The sequence below is a fragment of the Notechis scutatus genome, chromosome 5 (genome assembly GCF_049901735.1).
Source record: "Notechis scutatus isolate UNSWTSFEM ecotype Mainland chromosome 5, rNotScu1.2, whole genome shotgun sequence".
NCBI lineage: Eukaryota > Metazoa > Chordata > Lepidosauria > Squamata > Elapidae > Notechis > Notechis scutatus.
This window is the reverse complement of record NC_142013.1, coordinates 43286637-43310131: the sequence shown is the minus strand read 5'-3', so window position 1 is coordinate 43310131 and position 23495 is coordinate 43286637. Positions and strand designations below refer to the sequence as shown.

At 37.6% G+C, this 23495-nt stretch overlaps 1 protein-coding gene across 2 annotated transcripts in view; it reads right to left on the bottom strand.

Moving 5' to 3' along the window:
- GBE1 (1,4-alpha-glucan branching enzyme 1) overlaps positions 1 to 23495 on the bottom strand; it is a 134217-nt gene that overhangs the window by 31487 nt on the left and 79235 nt on the right. For both annotated transcript variants that reach the window (XM_026664094.2, XM_026664095.2), the window contains exons 8-12: positions 20032 to 20147; positions 19775 to 19902; positions 17696 to 17794; positions 13140 to 13250; positions 11350 to 11521 (exon numbers count right to left, since the gene is read on the bottom strand). In XM_026664094.2, coding sequence (XP_026519879.1) covers positions 11350 to 11521; positions 13140 to 13250; positions 17696 to 17794; positions 19775 to 19902; positions 20032 to 20147 — 626 coding nt within the window. The remainder of the gene's footprint in view (positions 1 to 11349; positions 11522 to 13139; positions 13251 to 17695; positions 17795 to 19774; positions 19903 to 20031; positions 20148 to 23495) is intronic.

Here is a 23495-nt window from a genome sequence, read left to right as displayed (position 1 = left end):
ACACGCTGGCAGCTCCAAACGCTGCAGCAGCATGGGCATTGGGCAGAGACATTCACTTGGTGGGGCTCAGCTCGGAGGAGGACGCGGTGCAGGCCGTCGCCTTGCCACCCTGTCCAGGTATGGGTGGGCGCTATCACTGCCTTGGGCAGCCTCTCCCAGTGGCTCCTTTGGGTTCGGGCTGGAGGGACTTGGGAAGGAAGCCAAGCTCGGGTCGGCCCAGCTCTTTTGCTTGGCAGGCAGGGGCGCACCCCTGGCTCGCTTTCCTGGCTCTCCCCAGCCTGCACAGCTCTGGCAGGATGAGCGGAGGGTCTGGCAGGGAGGCTCCGCCGCCGGGCAGGAGGGCCCACCTGTCAGCTGCGCTGGGCACCCCAGGCGAAGCTCTTCGTGCTCTGCCCGGCGCCAGGCAGGGATGGCGACTGGGCACTTCTCCCGGGGGGGGGGCGATCCTGTGCTGCGGCCCCGGGAGATTTGCCTCCCCACGTGGGGTTGGGCTGCCCTCTTGGGCAGAGGAGTCTTTGCCATACCAGTAGTAGAGCATCATTTTTAAAAGAATTGGCTTTGCCTTTGAAGGCGAAGGGAAGGCGAGCGCCTGAAGCCGAGTGTCTCCGCTGGGCTCTGGTTGCAGGGAGGAGCCCTGGCTGGCCGCGCATGGCTGCACCAAACACCGCGGCGTTGCTCTAAATGCCGTGGCAGCACGGGGAGAAGGGAAAGCAACGGTGGCGGAACATTCCCCGATACGAAGTGCCCCACCAACACTGAGATCAACATCCAAGCCACCGCCGCCTGCCAGCCCGAGGATGCAAGAGGGGGGAATTAAGTCACCCCCGAAAGACGGCCTAGCTGTTTTTTGGGGAGATCAAAATAAATAAATAAAGCCCGGCCTTATTTTGTGAGAAACCCGGTACATTAATATACTGTATACATTAACAAGAATAAGTCCACATACCTATAGGTAATGTAAAAGGAGCAGTGGTGGTATTCAGCAGTTTGCTGTGGATTGGGTGAACCGGTAGCGAGGATTTGGCATGGGTCCCCGAACTGGTAATAAGTTCTGGCTGGCCACACCCCTGACCCAGTCGCCCTGTCCGCCTGACACTCACCCCTAAAGATATTTCTTTTTTTCCCCTTCTGACAATCAGCTGTTCATATGATCAGCTGTGCCAGGATTCCCCTTGCTGAGGCCCAGAAAGGCAAAAAAGGGAGGAAGGGGCTTGCCCCCTCCATTTTTGCCTTTCTGAACCCCAGAGGAGCCTTCTGGGAGCAAAGACATCCCCCTAGAAGCTCCTTTGAGGCCAGGAAGGTCCCAAAACGGAGCATGGAGGGGTGCTGCATGCCTCCCATGCTGTTTTTTTTTCTTCCTGAGCCCCAGAGGAGCCTTCTGGGAGGAAAAATGCCCCCCCAGAGGCTCATCTGAGCCAGGAAAATCCCAAAATGGAGTGTGAAGTGCTGCTTGCCCCTCTCATGCTCTGCTTTTTTTCTTCCTGAGCTCCAGAGGAGCCTTCTGGGAGCAAAAACGCATCCTCTAGAGGCTCCTCTGAAGCCAGCAGAGTCCCAAAACAGAGAGTGGAGGCGTGCTGTGGGTCCCTCCCATGCTCTGCTTTTTTTCTTCCTGAGCCCCAGAGGAGCCTTCTGGGAGCAAAAATGCCTCCCCTAGAGGCTCCTTTGAGGCCAGAAAGATCCCAAAACGGAGAGTGGAGGGGTGCTATGGGTCCCTCCAATGCCCCGAGGCTCCTCCGAGGCTCAGAAAGCAAAAAACAACAACAAAAAAAAAAAAACAGTGTGGAGGTGCTGCAAAAAAGCAAAAAAAAAAAAAAAAAGCAACAAAGCCACGCCCACCCATTCACATGGCCACACCCACTTAACCATGCCCAACAAGCCACACCCACAAAACTGGTAGTAAAATGATTTGAATCCCACCACTGAAAAGGAGACTCTCGTTCTCTTATTATGTAGTTTTCTGATAGTAGCCACATGACTATGGTCTAATGTTGTTTTGATTTGTCTAGAAATCTAATTAGCATTCTAGATTACTGATGCTTTTTCCTAGCTTTCTGAAGCTTCCATTTAGATGCAGATTTGATAACCAGAAACAAAGGGACAAGGAATTCAGAAATGAATATTTTAAAAAATGCCCATGTCACTTGAAGATTTGGGAAGACAACAATTTCCATGTTTTTTTCCTGTTCTAACGGTGACAATTTGACAGATATGACTTACTCACATTGCTCTAGTGTAGCTAAATTTTCTGCAAAATATAAAAATTCAATTGAATTGAAGTCAATGCTCTGAACCTATAGTAAGTAGGTTGTGTGTATAAATAAACCACATCTGTAATATCCTAAGATTTTCAAAGCTAGAACATGTTTGTTTTATTATAAAATATAAATATTTCTCCTCAGGTACCAATAAAGATCCAATAAAGGATTTATTTTGTGATCAAGTTTTCAAAGTCATATATTTATTTAAAAAACTACAACACAAAATGCACAGCAATAATTACAATCCAGAACTGACATTAGATGCAGTTGTATATAATTCTTTGTCAGTACAAAATATATTTAAATGAAGACTGCTACTAGAGTTCTTCACTTGCATTTACCATTGTTTGAGAGCAGTTTATCTAGAAATACTATCAGCATGCCTACAAAGGCTGGATGATCCACTAGATACTTAATTATACTGCAAAGAAAAATGAAAGAGGTGTCAAAATTGACAAGCAACAAAGCTATCTGGTGCCTTCATACCTTAGTGCAAAAATGTGCAAAATAACCTTGTCAAGTTATTTTTGCAGACTCCCCCAGACAGACAAGCTCTAAAAAGAGCCATTAAAAATTGTCATTTAAAAATATGAAAAAATGAACTTCCCAAATGACAGCTGTTAAGCTTCATGAATAAATTAATATGTATGAAGCAATAGACATGCATTATAGTCCATGATTATTTATATCCTAGTAAGCTGCTACTACTACTACCACCACCACCACCACCACACACACACACACACACACACACACACACACACACACACACCATGGGTAAATATACAAATGGCTAAGTTCAAAAATTTAGCTACCTATATGCTGCACATTTATTACAAAACAGACAGACTTGTCTAAAATACTATTATAACAGAAAACACACAGGAAGTAAATCCCAAAAATATAAATTTCACCTGAAGTATAATAATTTCCAAGCAGACATTATACTCCTTTAGAAAATAGGTTTCTTGCATGACGAATATACTAACTCTAAAAGAGCATCTTTTTTCTTTGTATATTTTCAGGTTAACAATTTGCAATCTACTTATCATAAACATGCATGATTTCCACTGTAGCTTGTGCAAAATGATGAATCTTGATAAATGTTGTCCTGCAAGCATCAAGCGTATTCTAAGGCTGGTATCCCAACATCAAAAATGCTAACCTGGCCCAGATTTGCATTAGTTTCCCCTACTTCATAATCAAATATGATTGTTTTTCTTCGTCCCCAAATTAATTATATCTATGTTATCAAATCTGGATCAGGTCCCATTAGTTAAAACAAAAAGTTTCAAATCTACAAATTGATACATGGACAAACAAGCTTATATTTTTGTATAAATGTTGTTATAAGTTTTTTTTAAGAGAAAAACTAACAACATATAAAATAAAGAGTAGAAAGGAAGAGAAAAGATGAAAGTACAAAAAAATATGTCAACCATCTCAGCAAAATCTCTCATCTTCAGCAATCATTCCTCCATTGTAACGTTCTACCTTTCCACTTTTGACCATATAATAATACCACTGCCATATAGACAGTATAAAAAGTAAGGATAAAGGTTCATTGTCCGAGCTGGGTTGGTTTCCGAATGTTTCGTTACCAGGCTAGGTAACATCTTCAGCTGAGTTTTTTATAGTATAGTATGAAAAGTTATTAAAAGGTCCATGATATTTTCCAGCTGTCTGTCCATTTGACCTCAAAGATACACCTCTTATTTCAGTTGTACATTAGTCTTTAAAATCTTTTCAATTAGTATATGCATTTGTGTTCAAAATTTTTGGTTTACTTATTTGCTTATTTATTTGCAATTTTTACAATATTGAAAAAAAGGTTTACCTCACTGAAAGGAATTTTGTTTTTGCTGAAAATGTTTTTAATTATTTCCCATCATGATTAAGAAATGAGTCTGGCAGGCTTATTGTCCTTATAGGTAACATTGCAGTTTGTGAAGGCATATAATTATATTTATTTATATATAAAGTTTAAAAACTGTCCCTCTCACTCACAATCCAAGCAAGTCAACAAAGCCAGGTCTTCAGACATTTTCAAAAGGCCAGGAATAAAGAAGGAACCAACCCTTTTTGACTCCTGGCTGATCAACCTATGAGCTAACTGCAAAAACTGTCTTCTGCAGTTTACCCAAGAGTTAAAGCGATTTTTTTGTTTAGGATGGTCAAATTATGCCACTGTATTTGTGTAAATACAAAAAAAACCAAAAAAAAAAAAAAAAAAACAACCTGAAAAATGCATTTGTGTATCTTCATCATTGTATTATTAGCGCTGCTGTATGAAAAAGAAATTCAGAACTGATGTTATTTATCTGTTGCAATATTTTCTATTCTGATTTACAGTTACTCTATTTACAATGAATTAGACATGACTTGATGGATGAATGCTTTTCCTTAAGATAGTGTTTGGTATTTTGTATAAAGAAAGCATGTGGCCCTGGCTCTAGTCCTGAACAATGATCTATCTTCAAGTAATAGATACATTCATTCGACACACCACCACATTTTTCACTGCATGAACAATGAAATTCATATGAGTGCATATTTCCCGCTCAGCAAATTAAATTTATCCGAACACTTAAGTTTTCAATAGAAAATACATTTTCTAAAATTACATCAAGTTGGACCATAGAAGAAATACATACAACAATAAAAATATAAATGCTTAATAATAATGCTATAAAAAAGATGCTTGGTCAAATAATTCCACATTGCTTTTAGAAAAATATATTATAATTATGTCTATTAACCATTTAAAAAATGGAATAATAGGAAAGCTACTCCTCAATTTATGATCACAACTGAACCCAGAATTTTAATTATACAGTAAGTCATTGAGGTTGTTAAGTGAGTGGTCCATGTCACCCTCTAACTCAATGATGTAATCCTGGCTCTCCCCATCATGGTTGTTAAGCAAACACATAGATTAAGTGGATGGGCCAAAAGAACTGCCTTCCATGTACAGAAGGAAACTGTGGCACTGGGCTGCAGAAAAGCAGCTTAGATCTTCATGCTCCCAGGCTTTTTTTCTTCAGAACAGCACTGTAGTTCCCCTTCCCTTCTGTCTGCACATGGCCAGACTGATTTTGGAATGAAATCCATCTGACAGGCAACCCTTCCCCTCTCAAAGATGCCGGCTGAAAAAGTCAAAAGTGGGATTTTGGCATATAGCACTTGCAGCAAGTCATTTGCAACCCAGATGGCTCCAAATGTCCCATGCTACAAGTGCCAGTTGGCTTTCACCGTGAACATTTTCAGCCAATATCATTGGGAGATACCAGACTGCTTGGTGGAGGGACTCTGCCTGGTGTGGGGTGAAATCAATCTGGTAGGCAGCACTGAAAAAAGTGATTTATGACTATTTTTCACACTTATGACCATTGCAGCATCCCTATGATCACATTATTTACATTTGGATGCTTGACAGCTGGTTTATATTTATGATGGTTGCAGTTTCCCGGGGTTATGTGACCTTTAACAACCAAAGACAACGGGGAAGGCAAGTTCACTTAACAACCATGTTAATAATTTAAAAACTTCAGTGATTCGCTTAACAAATGTGGTAAGCAAAGTTGTAAAAAGAGGCAAAACTCACGTAACAAATTTCTCACTTAACAACATTACATTTTGGGTTGAGTTGTGATCATAATTTGAGGACTACCTGTAGTTAACTAATACAGAACTACTGATTTTGGAATTCTAAAAATAAATCAAAATTGTATGTAATTTGATAAAATTATAGGGAGAAAATGATCCAATTTCACCATAAGCATTTTTTTAAATGAAAAGAAATTTCAAATACAGTCATGAGCATATTAATCCTATTTCTACTACTACTACCAAGTGACTATTCTTTATGGATAGTCAATACTGTGTAAATCTAAATATGTGGATTAAGACCAACTGCTGGATAGAGAAAAAAGATAAGATTGTAGTAAGCACTGGAAAATGTGCATTGGTACTGGAGTAAATAATGTGTGATGGTTCTGACTATGAAAAAGTCATATTTTGTTTCATTAGACTGACTTACATTATCTATTCTAGAATATAAAGACATTATTTAGAACACTCACAGTTGACCTCTATAAAAAAAAAATCTTCTTCTGAACATAAATCTCTGATCATAAATTTATGAGATCAATTTCTAGCCTGGATGCCTATCTTGAAAAGTTCTTTGTGCTTGAAACACAAGAAATAAACAGCTTTGTATTCTTCAGCATGTATTATGAACAAAGTCAGCAATATATACATAATCAAAATATAAATTTATTATAACAACTCATTTCAGAGCTTCAAAAATGCTTATATGTGATAAAATGTGTTTCGCTGCAATTTGCTTTTCCCAATATAAGGAGGTTCAGAAAAGTTGATTTATAAAATATAGCTTTTAAAGTACACCATAATTATATAAACTGATGTTTGAATAAAATTTCTAGCAATCAACTTAACTACCGTATTTGCCGGCGTATAAGACGACTTTTTTGCCCTGAAAAACATGCCTCCAAGTGGGGGGGTCGTCTTATACTCCGGGAGGACTCCGACTCCCACTTCGAGCTTGAGTTGCAGCTGGGAGGGAGGCTGGGGGAGCGGTGTGTGTGTGTGTGTGTGTGTGTGTGTGTGGCGGGTGTCACTCGCCACGCGCTGCGCAACCTTTCCCCTCTTCCTTCCTTAGCGGTGTGGGGAGGAGAGGATTCAAGATCCTCACGTGCGGCGTATTCTTTTCTTTTTTTCTTTTTGCACGCAGGTTTTGCATGCGGGCGGCTGTAGGTTAAGGATGGGGAGCCCCGGGTGGGTTATCAGGTTTTACGGTGCTTCCAACATGTGCGAACGGTGGGAGAGCGGAGAAGAGAGCGAGCGAGCGCCCTGCTGTGTGAAATCCTGCCGTCAAAGCAACACTGGGGGAGGCAGGGTATAAATTTACCAGGTTAATGTAGCAATGGTGATTAATGCCCAGAACATTGTTTGCGGGTATTGGTGTGTGTGTGTGTGTGTGGTGGTGGTGAGGAGAGGTTGTCCTTTGAATGCGGAAAAGTAGGTGTGACCTTGTGTAGGAAAATAAAGAGATCCTTTTTAGCGTGTTTGGCTTCTTTGCCTCCCCTCGTTCGTTTTGATGTGGAGATAATGGCCTTCGGGCGGGAGGGGAAGAAAACTGTAGCTGGATCATTTCAAATTTCACTTACTCTCCTGCCTCACTTCAATATGTCTGAGCGACTCCAGATACTGGAAGACTTTTTGAATGAAAGTGTTACCTCCATATATTTTTTTAAAGAGGGCCACTTGGGGAAAAAAAAAGATTCTAAGGAATTCCTTGTTTCTTGATTAAAGAGAAGGCATTGAATATACTGTTCCTTGGCAGCCTTTTCAGTGTCCGGGTTTTTGGTGTGTGTGTGTGTGTGTGTGTAAGTGTGTGTGTGAGAGAGAGAGAGAGAGATCAGCTGTATTGAGAAGAGAACGTTTCCTGTGTTCTCATTTTATTTACAACATATTTTACGCTTAATGGTAAGCAATGAAAAATATTTTTAAAACTCATTTCTAAACTCCATAGCTATTGGCATATTCTTGGTTCAAAATTGGATTAGCTCATTTCAAAATTGTCCAAAGCAGAAAAGTGCGTCAAAAAAAAAAAGTGCAAAAGTGGAAGGTGTGTGGAAGAGGGGGTAGTCTTATACGGCGAGTATATAACAAACTCTATATTTTGAGTGGAAATGTTGGGGGGTCGTCTTATACGCCCAGTCGTCTTATACGCCGGCAAATACGGTACATAAGACATTATATATTCTAGATTGTTACATATTTAATGGCTCATTGAACAACAAAATGATCATTATTTCCTTTTCAAAAATACAAACTGCAATTTCAAGAAATAAAAAGCAAGGAAATATGAAAGTATGATATGTGCAATACATGATAATAGGAAAAAAAAATACTCCTTTAAAATTGGATATTTGTGATAAAAGTAATGAATTAGCACTTTATGCCAGGAAATAATGTTCAATTTGATCTCCCAATTCACTTTCATTCTATTTACTTTGTCCTTTAAATTTTATCACATTGCAGAATTAAACTGTCACTTGTACAATAAGGAAAATGCAATAAAATGTCAAAGTATTTACAAATATTGGTCCTCCTTACTTTTCTTCAAACTCTGTCCACAACCAGCATGGATACTGCATCACAAACTGCATCAAAAACGTTGTTTTTATTTGTTGTTTTTAACCATTTAGTTGTCTCCAAACCTTGGTGACTTTATAGACAAGTTGTCCCCATGTTACCGTTAAGCACAGCTTCTTTCAATTGTTGGATGTTCAGCTTTGCATCAGATTTAAAGTTATCAAGCCAGCATGTTCTTTGCTTGCCCCTTTTCTAGCATACTTAGCTTATCAGTTACGACTTATGCTTTCTTGATTTTCCTTTTGTTTGAGTTATGACCGAAAAGCCTGTTTTTGTTATTTTTCACTATCATAGCAAAACATACCGGTCTTTAGTTTCACCAACCCTATCTTTGCAGTTTCAGCATTTTCAGTAATATTTTCATTTTGCTATATGATACTCTATGCCCTTTTTAAAAAGAACTTTTCATTTTTGTTTCTTAATTTAGAAAGAGTATTGCTTACTCTAAACTTATTCCAACAAAATATTATTGATATATTGACTAAGTTGGTTTTCCTAAACTAGTCAGCTGATTTAAGTACCATTCATAACAGTCCCTTTGTGGTTTATCTAGCTGTGATGAGATTGAAAGGCAAGATATTTTCCAAAATTGTATGTCACCAATTGTATCAAATATAGTTTTCAGGAATTTGGTTCCATACATTACACAGGTATATAAAATTAAATCCCTGGCACAATAAAATCATATGTTGTGTCCTTAGCAGGGTTCCAATATTAAGCAAGTCAGAAGTTGGAAAAAATGTGAAAATGCTTTCTTCTAATTATCTAGTACAAGTTTCATTTAAAAAGCAATAACAAGTCATTTTACTGCATCTTTAACTGAATAGCACTAGCACAACAACATATACCACATGTATCATCTGAATGACTACAAAATAATGACTACTGTCTCCAAAAAGGTTTGGGCAGTCAGACTATTTTTATTAGGAAAAAGAGAGAGAGAACTCATCAATTACTCCTTATCTACTTATGTAGATGAGACGCAACATACTTCGATGAGGATATATATATATATATATATACACTGTTCAAAAAAATAAAGGGAACACAAAAATAAGACATCCTAGATCCGAATGAATGAAATATTCTCATTAAATGCTTTATTCATTACATAGTTGAATGTGCTGACAACAAAATCACACAAAAATTATCAATGGAAATCAAATTTAGCAACCCATGGAGGTCTGGATTTGGAGTTACACTCAAAATTAAAGTGGAAAAAAACACTACAGGCTGATCCAACTTTGATGTAATGTCCTTGAAACAAGTCAAAATGAGGCTCAGTAGTGTGTGCGGCCTCCACGTGCCTGTATGACCTCCCTACAATGCCTGGGCATGCTCTTGATGAGGTGGCAGATGGTCTCCTGAGGGATCTCCTCCCACACCCGGACTAAAGCATCCCCCAACTCCTGGACAGTCTGTGGTGCAACGTGGCGTTGGTGGATGGAGCGAGACATGATGTCCCAGATGTGCTCAATTGGACTCAGGTCTGGGGAATGGGCAGACCAGTCCATAGCATCAATGACTTTGTCTTGCAGGAACTGCTGACACACTCCAGCCACATGAGGTCTAGCATTAGGAGGAACCCAGGGCCAACTGCACCAGCATATGGTCTCACAAGGGGTCTGAGGATCTCATCTCGATACCTAATGGCAGTCAGGCTACCTCTGGCGAGTACATGGAGGGCTGTGCGGCCCCCTAAAGAAATGCTACCCCACACCATTACTGACCCACTGCCAAACCGGTCATGCTGGAGGATGTTGCAGGCAGCAGAACGTTCTCCATGATGTCTCCAGACCCTGTCACGTCTGTCACATGTGCTCAGTGTGAACCTGCTTTCATCTGTGAAGAGCACAGCGCGCCAGTGGCGAATTTGCCAATCTTGGTGTTCTCTGGCAAATGCCAAAAGTCCTGCACGGTGTTGGGCTGTAAGCACAACCCCCACCTGTGGATGTCGGGCCCTCATACCACCCTCATGGAGTCTGTTTCTGACCATTTGAGCAGCCACCTGCACATTTGTGGCCCGCTGGAGGTCATTTTGCAGGGCTCTGGCAGTGCTCCTCCTGTCCCTCCGTGCACAAAGGCGGAGGTAGCGGTCCTGATGCTGGGTTGTTGCCCTCCTACGGCCTCCTCCACATCTCCTGATGTACTGGCCTGTCTCCTGGTAGCGCCTCCATGCTCTGGACACTACGCTGACAGACACAGCAAACCTTCTTGCCACAGCTCGCATTGATGTGTCATCCTGGATGAGCTGCACTACCTGAGCCACTAATGTGGGTTGTCTCATGCTACCACTAGAGTGAAAGTACCGCCAGCATTCAAAAGTGACCATCAGCCAGAAAGCATAGGAACTGAGAAGTGGTCACCACCTGCAGAACCACTCCTTTATTGGGGATGTCTTGCTAACTGCCTATGCTTTCTCTTGTCTATTCCATTTGCACAACAGCATGTGAAATTGATTGTCAATCAGTGTTGCTACCTAAGTGGACAGTTTGATTTCACAGAAGTGTGATTGACTTGGAGTTACATTGTGTTGTTTAAGTGTTCCCTTCTATTTTTTTGAGCAGTGTATATATTTTCTGCCTAATCTTCAACTAGCCATGCAGAAATTTATTCTTGAAGCTGATAAGAAGTGCAAATAGCACAAACACAAGTGTCTTCCAAGGTCAATTATACAGCATAATCAACTGTCTATGAATTATAATCATACTTAGGTTGCTATTGACTATCACCTCAACTGAGAGCAAGATCCATGGAAATTAATGGAAATCCTCATTATACATGCAGAGGATCATACTATGCTTTAACTTTTAGCTAAGTTCAATAAATATGTCCAATTTGTAAAAGAAAATATCATCACAAGGTGTACTATGCTGAAGGAAATCAGAAGGTAATATCCCAAATGACTTACCCATGAAATTGAGGTAGCCTTCTCCTCCAAGAGAATGAGTAATGAGACGTATCATTTTATGAAGCTGTATCCCTCGATCAATAACTGGTGTGAAAGGTGACAGAACACTCATATAGTTATACATTTCTGCATCCATCAGCCAAAAAGCCAAAGTCTTATCACCAACAAGGGCCTTGGTAAATACATAAATGAGGAAGAAAATGAGGCAGAGAAAAAAAAACTTTTATGAGATTAATGTTTTATAGGACATAAATTAAAAACATCGTATAGGTCAGATGTCAGCAACCTGCGGCTCTAGAGCTGCATGCGTCTCTTTGGGCCCTCTGCTGTGGCTCCCTGTCCCATCACTGGCTGGTTCTACTCCTTGTCCTCCCCTCCCACTCCTTGCCTGGCCTGAGAAGGTAAGGGCGACAGTGGAGAAGGAGAAGAGGCTGGGGCTGATTCTCCAGTGCCTCACTCTTGCTGGAGCTTCTTCCGGCCCTTGGTGCTGGGCATGCCTCAGTCACTTGGGGAGATGCGTAACCTGCTCTCTGCCCTGAGACACTGGCCCAACCTGGCCGTGACTGATCCGGCCTCGCTAACATGAGGGCTGGTGCGGTAGGAATGGGATCTGGGATGATGGAAAGGGGGATGGCCTGCAGCGCCTATCCGCAGCTTTAAGACGCTCAGGGCAGCAAGAAAAGGGGGCTGGCCCCACTGAACCTCGCATGCCCACCCTGGGGTCAGGCTTGGAAAAAGATGAAGGGCCCTCAGAAAAGACGCTCACCCGTCAGCTGGTCTCCCTCTGTGTGTGTGTGTGTGTGTGTGTGTGTGTGTGCATGTCTCTCCCTCTCTCTATGTCTCTCTCTCTGCATGTCTCTCTCTCTCTGCATCTCTCTCTCTCTCTCTCTCTGTATCTCTCTCTCTCTCTCCCTCTCCCTCCCTCACTCCCTGTCTCTGTGTCTCTTCTCACTTCCTCAGAAAGCCCTGCGTGCTCTTCTTGGGGCTCTTTGCTATCCCTTTTTATTTCTTCCTTTTGGGAATCAGGGCTGGCTGAGGAACAAGCACAAGCCGCAGTGGAGGTTTCCCTCCTCCTCCCACTCTCCCTCTCACAACCCCCTGGCTGGCTGTGGATGGGCCAGGAAGGTGTGCACAAGAGGAGAAGGAGGGGGAGGAGGACGAGGATACTTATTTCTACATTATATTATATACCCATGAAATATAGGTTTAATTTAAGGAAAATCTGATGCAGTTTCAAGACATGACTTCTGGATTATCTATTATAGTCCATCAGGTCCTTAATTGTAGCAATAAATAGAAAAATCCACAAGAGAGAGAGAAAACAAGAGATAGAAAGAATAATTTTTCAGACATTTGTTATATTTTAATTTCAGATTTTGTATAGGCTGGCTAGGGTGGGTTCATCTCAGTATTGTCCCATTTGAGTTAGCATTCATACTTTCTTAATAGGATTTTTGGAGAAAATAATATGGTTTAAAGTTGATTCTGAACCACATACAAACCATCTGGAATATATTATTATTTGAAGTACTATATATCTATCAAGCATCGGGCATAACAAAACATATCTCTTTTACAATAGAAAAAAACAATGTCATTCCAGATTTCCAGTCATGGATGGATGATATGTACTGGCTTTCTGTAATGCTGTGTTTAAAAACTGAATCTTTTTCTTAAAAAATGTAATTCATATTTCTTTTTCTCTCTCTTTCTCCTTTATATTTTAAAGATGGATAGCTGCAATTTAATTCTAATTGTTGTGGGCATGAACTGCTGAATTGTTACAATACCTGATCATGACTCTCTGCATAGGCAATGTACTTCTCTCCATATCGCCTGTTTGTTAAAGTAAACACAATATTTCCCATGTCCCAATCCTCATCCTTACGCTCCTTAATTATCTGAAAATGAAAATTTTGATAATTTTGAATTATTTTATCATTTTTTTCAACTTATCCTATGGTATTGAACTGTTCATGATCAGTGTTTCTTACATACATTTGGAAATGTTAGGTTACTGCGTGTGGGATGTGATTCTGGTCCAGTTTCACATCATAGCACAATTAATATAGCACAGAACAATTAACAAAACATGACTAATCTTGGTTTGTTGAAACAATTCAAACAAAGTCAGACCTACTTAATAATTGAAAAGGAAATCTTCAGAAAATTGCATGGCTGTAAACTAAAATCAGAAGTAAAAAATAACACACACACACATACACACATACCAAAAAAGGAGAAAATTATGCTTCTATCATATCCAAGAAAATAGCAAGGACTTTTTCATAAAATTACTAATAAAGTTGTGCTTGTCTTGAAAATGTTTACCTTTTAATATACATAATAACTGAAGTAAAGCATTATTTTTCTTCCAAAATGTCTGCCAACAACTTATTAACTATGCATATCTTAAATTCATTTTCTTTCTATTTCTGTAAACAGTAGGGGCTACACGCCATCATTTTTATGGTTGATTAAACACAAATTTTACCACTCTATCTGTCTGTTTCTTGCTATGCAATGCTGTATAATCCTTTGATTAATGTATTAGCTCTAATTGAAATAAGGTAAATTATTTCTATGTATTTAATTTTATAGCATACAATATAGGAAGAATTGATCAACAGGAGTGCTGATTTACCACCAGCTTATCAAGTACTCAGGAGACAAGCGCACAAGGAAAAAAATTAAGCCAACAACTTAATAGGTGGCCATCAGAACCCCAATCAACAACTAAAAAGCCATACACAACCAGGTACCTTATAAATATGACACACAGAATAGCCCAAAGCACACACTCCCCTAGAGAGAAGCGCCCTGAGGATGGGCTCCAGCATGGTCTGAAAGCTTGGAAGAATAAACTTCTGATCCCAATGACTGACCCAGACTGGATCCAGCAACATTATCCTGGGACGTGTATGTTTGCCTTCATTCAATATATGAAGAGTATTGTGCAAATAAAAAATAACAATAAATACCACAATGATGTAATCTGATATTACAATGTCAAAATTGTTAGGGATAACATTGTTTACCCTAACTGGTTTGGGTAAAAATAATAAATATGGTATCATGGTTTGTTAGTTAAAGTGTGTGTAACTTTAACAGCAAGAATGTAATTAAGGGTGTGGTTGTAAAAGCACTATTTAAGAAGCGAGGCAAATGCAGCTCGCTCTCTCTGGCTTACTGATCCCTAATTACTGGATGCATTCTTGATGGAAGGGGGAGAGAAAAAGGAGTGTTGATATTTCTCAACGGAGAGAAGATAATGATTGGACTGATTTATTGTAAGTGTACTGACATTGGCTACTCAACACGGATTTTGCAAATAGAGTATCCTCGACAAGACTAATGGACCGTTTGTTTGACTATGCTATAATTCTTAAATGGAATAAACTATATTTTTGATAGCACAAGCGTATCTGTATTTTTACTGCGTGTTAACTAGAAAACTTATCTCACACATTTACCTGTCTTCCTATCTGACTTCGCTGCACGTTCTGTTTAGTTTGTTTTCCTTAACACCCGTTGGGGAATCCAGGCTTAACAAAAATGATGGCAGAAAACTTTAGACATTGCTAATTATATATTTAACTTTACTGTGGAAAGTCACTTATGCTTTGGTCACCTCCTGTATGGACAGGTAGAACAATTAATCAGTAGAAGGACTTGCCTCCAGAAGTTGCGACTGCTTCATCACTGGAGGTTTTTAAGAAGAGATTGGAAACCATTTGCCTGAAATGATATAGGGTTTCCTGCTTGAGCAGAGGGTGGACTAGAAGACCTCCAAGGTCCCTTGTTCTATTTTTCTTGAATAACTGGAAGCCTCAATTAGTCAAGAATAAAAAGATGATGAAAGGATTTGCATGTAGGACAGATAATTTCTTGGCTAGTTAGATAGAATGGTCTTAAGATACTTGGGTGGAACCAAAGTACCAGCAAATTCTGTGCTAAAATGAGTTAAATTGTTCAATCTAGCAAGCATTATATAGAATTATATATTATAATTATAATTATTATATATTTATAGAATTTTGGTGGAAATTGAATAATTGAAATTGAATAATCAGTGAGTTATTATTATCACAAATATAAGCTATGAAATAAGATGTGGAAATATGTATTAGCAATGGAGTTATTCTGTATGTTAAAGAAAGCACAAAATCCTATAAAGCAGAAATCACAAGAACATTGTAAACACAATGAACATCATTGTGAAAGCTCATGTTAACCTAAAGCAGAATCAGATTTGCTATTAAAACCAAAACATAAAAAGGAAATCCTATCCAAACGAAGACAAACATAAAATATAAATTCTGCTAAAATATGAAATATGTTAATTAAAAATACAAATCAAGACTATGAAGGACACATGGCAAACACAAACTTTTCTAATCTTCAATTTTAATCACTAAAAGAAACAAAGCTTTATATTTTTCTTCTTTAAATTTCCATAGCACTGACATGTACTATATATCTTTTATTTACAGCATCCTGTATAAATCATTTAGGAACCTTATTGAGAAGTAACATGACAATTTGCCTATGTCACATCTGACTTTTATTATTTTTAATTTTTCCCCTTTTTTACACTTTGAAATTATTTTATAAACAATAGCACCTGTGTCTCATGTAATTTTGAAGAAATTAAAAGCACAAACAAATAAGAATGTATGAATATCTGGACAAGAAACAATGCCAAATCTTTAAGCTGCATCTAACGTAAAGAGAAGAAATAGAAAGATTTCTTTTTCCACTGTTCTGCAAGAATTAGTTGATAACAAACCGAAATATCATCTGATATAATGAAGTCAGACTACATTAGGAAAATTTTTGTCTTGTGGTTCATGGTTTATAGATTTACAACTGCACAAGAATGAGTTTTTTTCCAATTAATAGATTATCTGTACTAGCAATATGCCTTTGATGCCATCTGATAACATTTTTAGAATATGAAAAAAGAAATTCCCTAATGATAGGGAAAATATATCCTGAAATATATATTCTGTCCACTGGAAAATAGATCAAATTTGTTTCAAAAGTATGTGTTTAAATACCTAAGAAATGAATTGTGCTTTAGAATAATATATATATATTTCAAGCTATATAAAACTGCATATATTTCAAAGATAAAATAATTATTATACTACACTCCTACATATAGGCCTGACTCAAGATACATACTATTATGTTAACCTATAACACAGATCTGTACAAAGGTGCAATGTCTTAATTTATAGTAATGCTTCTGAAATAATTTTTCTAAAATTCCATTATTTCTATAGATGGAAACATTAATAACCTCCCTGAAAAGCTTAAATCTGTTTAGTGTTCATCTTTTTGTTTTTGTTCTTAAAGAAATTAAAAATATTTGCTCTTAGTTTTTATCACTAGAGTGCAACATTGGCAAGCTTTTCGTACAAATATGTTTAGCAATAGTTAAGGTGCTAGATTCATAAATATGCAATTAATGTATTATAAAATCATTATACAATTTCATGTGCATAACAGATACATTTTTAATCTCCATTTTGTTAGGAGTTAAGCTTGCTGTAAGGATTATCAAAATTCTGTCCACAAAACCACAAAAGTAAAAGCCAAACAATCAAATATAATTATAGAATAATTAGTCTTATGTTACACTGAACTTTGGAGACACAAAGCTTAGTATACTATACAAGCATAACTTTCTGAAGCTTTCAGATTAGTTTTGAGACCTCTGGCTGAGAAAGATGGGAGCTGTAATTCCAATACACATGAGAGTTTTAATTAGATGCTAAAAACACAAATTGGGAAATTTGGCTAAATATATATAGAAGACATTTTCCTTCTTTGGTAAAAAAAATTACAACAGAGAAGTGGAGTGAGTAAGTGAATTATTACTACATTTTACTTGTCTAAATTATGGAAACCCAGTTCATAGACGCAAGTGTCATATTATAATTACTTGATATTATTTAATTACATGTATGGTAAAATGGGAATATGGTGACCTAGCAATTAAGATGCTGGGCTATCGAGACCCAAGCACCACATGATGGGGTGAGCTTCCATTACTCTCCCCAGCTCCTGTCAACCTACAAGTTTGAAAGCTTGCAAATATAGTAGATAAATATAATCACTTCAGTGGAAAAGTAACAGCATTCCATCCACCTCAACGTATAGTCCTTTTAGTCACATGATCATGAAAGCATCGTTGGACAATGCTGGCTCCCTCGGCTAAGAAACAAAGATGAGCACTGCCTCCTAGAGTCGGATACAAGTGGGCAGGGGAAACCTTTACATTTACATATGGAACCGTGAGTGAAAAATGTGGCAAAGCATGGAATGAATCTATTCTCACCTGAATCCATTTGTCAGGAATTCCCATGGCCATCCGATAATCAAATCCACATCCTCCTTCAATTATTGGACAACAAAGTGCTGGCATTCCAGACACCTCCTGGAAGAATTATTTGAAGTTAGTTGACAAGTAATGAAACATTATAAAATAAGAATATCTGGAATTGAAAATAAGGAGACAGTTCCACCAGAAGAATTACTATTCGTCATAAATAATGAAAATATTTTCAATCTCATTCAATATTAAAGAATCACAATTCATTAATTTGCAATTTCTATGGCATAAATATTATGAAAGCATGTTGCTTCCTATTCATATTTTTTTCTCATGCTGCAAAATGCTGTGAATATTAGTCAGTACATGAAATGTACTTGAAATACGCACTAATGAAAATACTAATAAAGGACAACAGTTTGATGACTCTTCAAACTGTCTTTTCACTTGCTAATAATTAATTGCATGCTATTATAACAGAAGTAGACAACTTGTCCTAGTTGACTCACCCCACTATTTTGCCCCAGTTGATTCATCCCGGGACCACTCACTGTGGAACAATTCAATGCAGGATAACTCAAGAAAGGGACAAATGAATTGCAGCGGGCCATGTCTTGCTTTAGGTTTGAAGCTTCTCAGGACTGAAGATGAGCTGCAATTCTACTTCTCTCTTGAGTTACCCGCATTGAATTATCCCATGGCAAGTTGGCCACAGCAAATTGGCCAGGATGAGATGTCCCATTCCAGATTTAGAATATTATCAATACTTTTGTTGGAAAGTACCCACAATAGTTTTAAAAAGTTATATAAGTTATGGAATCTTTATGGAATAGTATAACCAATTTGCCCTAGACTATATGTGTGCAGTTTCTTTAGAATTCACTTCACTTGCATTTAAGATCAAATTCACGTTAGGCACTTGCAATTTAGAATAATATCAATAGTTCTTCCCTCTCAATTTATTTCTGCCACAAGCAAGTGGATCAATTCCACATTTTGTACAGAGGCTCCCACTAGAAAATAAAGTTGAAGTAATTTTCAGTTTAACTAGAATAAATTGAAGGAACATCTTTTTTACAAAAAAGTATATGAGAAAATGCAAAAAGATTATAAGATAGGAATCTTGATCACCTTATTAAGGCTCACTGGATGATGGATTCATTTTATTTGAAAAGAACCTCAAAATCAATAAAACAATTTTAAGTTTAATATATTCCATAGTTGCTTCATTTCACCTGTTTTTGTTTAAAATGCACTGTAATTACTTCTCCAGGACCATGACCAGTACAATTTAAATGTTAAACAGTTAAAAACAAACACTAAGAAATAAAAATATATAAAGATTTCTAGTACCTGTTTACTTTTAAGAATACTTTTAAGAAATTCTAGCAATATCTTCTAAATGTAATTCTGACAAATATATTGTTATTTATAATTCATGGACAAAGAATTAAACATACCTAACATTAGTCATAATGATTTAGAAATGGGAAGAACATTAGGTGTTCATAAAGATTGCTGTTACAAAGACAGATACATAAAAAATTAGCTGCCTTGGCAGTATAGTGAGTTTCCAAAGTCATAAATACATTATAGAAGAGTTAAGTCATGACAAAGTTCATTGTTTAAAAGAATTATAATTCTAGTGATCTCTATGGAGATTCTCAGTCATCCAACTTATAGTGATCCCAAATGTCCTTTTTCAAAAGGCAACTGGATTTTGTTTTTCCTTGAAGACATTTTACTTCTTATCCACGAAGCTTCTTCAGTTCTGTCAGAAACTGAAAAAACACTTTTGGAACAATTCTAATGATCATATTATATTTAGGCTGCACCTTAGAAATACTTGCTGATGTATGTCTGAACTCAGTAGGATTTGCCTTGGAATACACTTGAACAGTAATATACTTTACAGCATATATTTAGTTTTATAACTGAAACTAGTAAAATGTTTAACAAATCCTGCATCATGCTTAAGCATTAATAAACTGAAATTAATATAACTGTAACTTAATAATGATTTGTTCAAAAAAGTTTTCAAATAAATAAGTCAAAGTAATTGTGTAAATGTAATCTAAGATTTACCTCTGCTATAGTTATACATTCTGGATGCAAAATATGTATCATGTAGTTTGCCATCATTAGGTAGGCCACTGCATCTTCATCAACATGCATACCAAAATATTCATTGTAATCTCCACTAAAGCCTTCACCTAATATGATAAATAATAACAGTGTCAAGTGCCGTAAGTGCAAGTTATAGGATTTACTGTAGGTTTTTCAGATAAAACTCTCAATTATTTGAATTGTGGTATGATCACTGATATACAAATTAAACTTACCAATTCCATGATGGTGATATAGCATAGATGATATACCATCAAATCGAAACCCATCAAAGGCATACTCTTCTATCCACCATCTTAAATTGGAGAGAAGAAATCTCAGAACTTCCCAGCTGAAATATAAATAACATATCCCAAGTATTAATATACAACATTAACCTGTTTCTATATATACAATTTTATTTTTGATAAAATTGTTTTTGATAAAAGAAGAAGTCCATAAAACTAATTTTCATTATTTACTATATTTATAAATATATATTTTTTTGTCCAATAAGGTTCAGACAATACATGATTCTCCGCCATTTAGGACCTGCAATGGAAAAACACTGAATTAGTTATAAAGAAGATCCTTGGCAGATGAAGTTAATATTAAGGGAAAGGGAATCTTTTATACACACACATATACATGTACATATAATTATTATTTTTTTGGTGTTAAAAACATTCACACACTACACACACTTCATACCTTACTATAAATTACTGAACAACTGAACAAAGAACAGTCAATCCGTACAGATGTATTTCTCTCCAAACAATACCCTGCATAGATCTTCCTTCAGATACAGATCTTTTGGGATTAAATTAAAAGAAAGAAGTATGCAGATTTTAAATAGTAATTGGAGATTTTGAAAGCTATGGATAGTACAAAATGTTTTCAAATTTCTGAAGTTGCTATCACTACAATATAATACTGGAAAGACTATTTTTAAAATAATTCTGGATAACTTATTTTAAATATTTATTTCTCAAAATACTTCTGTAAATTACATGACTAAAAAGTGAGCAAATATATTTTCTAATGTTTTCTGGAAATATACATACATTCATAAATACATAGACATTCATATATCATATATCAAAATATATAGGAATTCAGCGTGGTTTTGATTACTGCAGTCTATGTCCCACCTGATGCCAATACTACCATAGCGTTGGGATTCTTGTATAACATTGTTAGTAATCAGCAGAATAAATATCCTGATGCTGTGCATATCATAGCGGGGGACTTTAATCAAGCTGGTTTAAAAGAAGTGCTCCCTAAATTCTATCAGCATGTTAAGTGTGCTACTAGAGGAGCAAACATATTAGACAAGTATATACCAACATCAAACATGGCTATAAGGTTATACAATTACCACATTTGGGACAATCAGACCATATGTCACTGCTTTTAGAACCAGCATACATCCCTCTTAGGACACGGGCTCTGCCTATAATAAAGACAGTGAAATCTTGGCCAGAAGATGCTTCTCAAATACAGGATTGTTTTGAGAACACAAATTGGGACATCTTTTACCACCCTGACTTAGAGGTGCACACTGCAACTGTTCTGTGCTATGTCAAACACTGCACAGATACTATCACTGTGGATAAACATATTAGGATCTATCCCAATCAGAAACCCTGGATGACCAAGGAAGTCCAGCGCCTCTTGCGTGACAGGACCAAGGCCTTTAGGTCTGGTGATGGGGCAAGATACAGTGTTGCCAGAGCTAATCTGAAGAAAGATATTCGGAAGGCCAATACTGATTATAAGAGGAAGATTGAGGATAATTTTTATTGCAATAACATGAGGCAGATGTGGCAAGGGATTCAACAAATTACAAACCATCAATCGACCAATGTCATCCCTGCTGAGGGGGATGCTTCATTGGCAGAGCAACTGAATCATTTCTTTGCTCGCTTTGAAGTAGAGACATCAGAGACAGATAAAATACAACCACCAGCCAATTGTAGCCCCCACCTCATTGTGGAGGAACAGGAGGTGAGGAGCATTCTGAGGGCTGTGGACCCTAGAAAGGCTGCCAGTCCTGACGGTATCTCTGGCTGTGTGCTTAAAGACTGTAATGATCAGTTGGCTGGAGTCTTTACCAGGATCTTCAATTGGTCTTTACCCCAGTCCACTATTCCATCTTGTTTGAAGGCTTCCACCATTGTTCCTCTGCCAAAGAAGTTCCCTATCAGTAACCTCAACGATTACAGACCAGTGGCACTCACTCCTATCATCATGAAGTGCTTTGAGAAATTGGTCTGCTGTCACATCATTTCTGGTCTTCTGCATACATACCAGTTTGCAGAAAAAAATACATCTACAGAGGACGCTATAGCCATCACTCTTCACATTGCTCTGACTCATCTAGAACAGCGGGGGGGTATGTGAGGATGCTTTTTGCGGATTTTAGTACTGCATTTAACACAATTCTTCCACATAGACTAGTGTCCACATAGACTTCTGGACCTTTGCCTTTCTTATTCTTAATCTGCCTTTGGATTATGGATTTCCTGTCTGGCCGCTCACAGAGGGTCAGATTAGGTAATCATACCTTTTCAGCCCTTATTCTTAACACTGGTACACCACAGGGTTCATGTTGAGTCCCTTACTCTATACTCTTTATGTGCATGACTGCATTCCCACTCCCACTAGTAATACTACTGCTAAATTTGCAGATGATACAACAGTGGTGGGACTTTTCTCCGGAGGGATGAGTCTGCCTACCAAGATGAAGTGGACCGGTTGCTTTCGTGGTGTGGAGACAACAACTTGGTCCTCAACACCAATAAGACCAAGGAGCTTATAGTGGATTATAGAAGGAACAGATCAGACATCCAGCCCTTGCTTATCAACGGAGACCGAGTGGAGCACGTGGCCAGTTTTAAGTTTCTGATTTCATTGTACAAGATGCAATGACAATAAAGTAAACTAAAACTAAAACATTTGATATACAATGAAAAAATGACAAAGTTAAAACCAAAAAGTGATATTCTTGTGAATTGAACAGGTCTAAGCTATGGAGAATACATTTTCCCCCAAAGATTGTTTTAGAACTTTCGCATTTGTAAAAAAAAAAAATTGAACTGAACTGAAAATATATTCTGCAAAATCTGAACCATACTCTCTGTCTTAAGGTCAAACTTTATGACACCAAATCAAGCCCAGAAAGTACTATTCCATTTTAGTAGCTGGCTTGATACAGAAAATACAGAGTCCAAGAAAGAACTCTAGGAAAATAAATCACACGTTGAAAAATAAAAATTGAATATTTCTAGAATGCACAAGAAAAGCCAGAATTATTAGTAGTATCGTTATCTTTTTAAATTTCTTCCATAATATAGTTGTTCTTTCCTTAAACATAATAGCTCTTTTTAGAAAACAGATCTGGAAACCAGAACTGGTACATGAGTAGCAGAAGAATAACAAACACATTATTTTAAATGCACGGTTGTACGCTTGAATAAACCACTCAGACAGATTTCCTACTAGCCGACAGTTAAAATTTCAGTTCTCTAATATTATACTATGAATATGTAGAATTGTATTTCCATAGGCAGACAGTTGTTGGACCCTATATTCAAAGTCTACGTGGACAAATTTGTATGTGTAATACCGGTATAATGGATTCCAGAGATTCAGGAACTTAGGCAATATATTTTTTTAAGCTGCCACACAACAATTG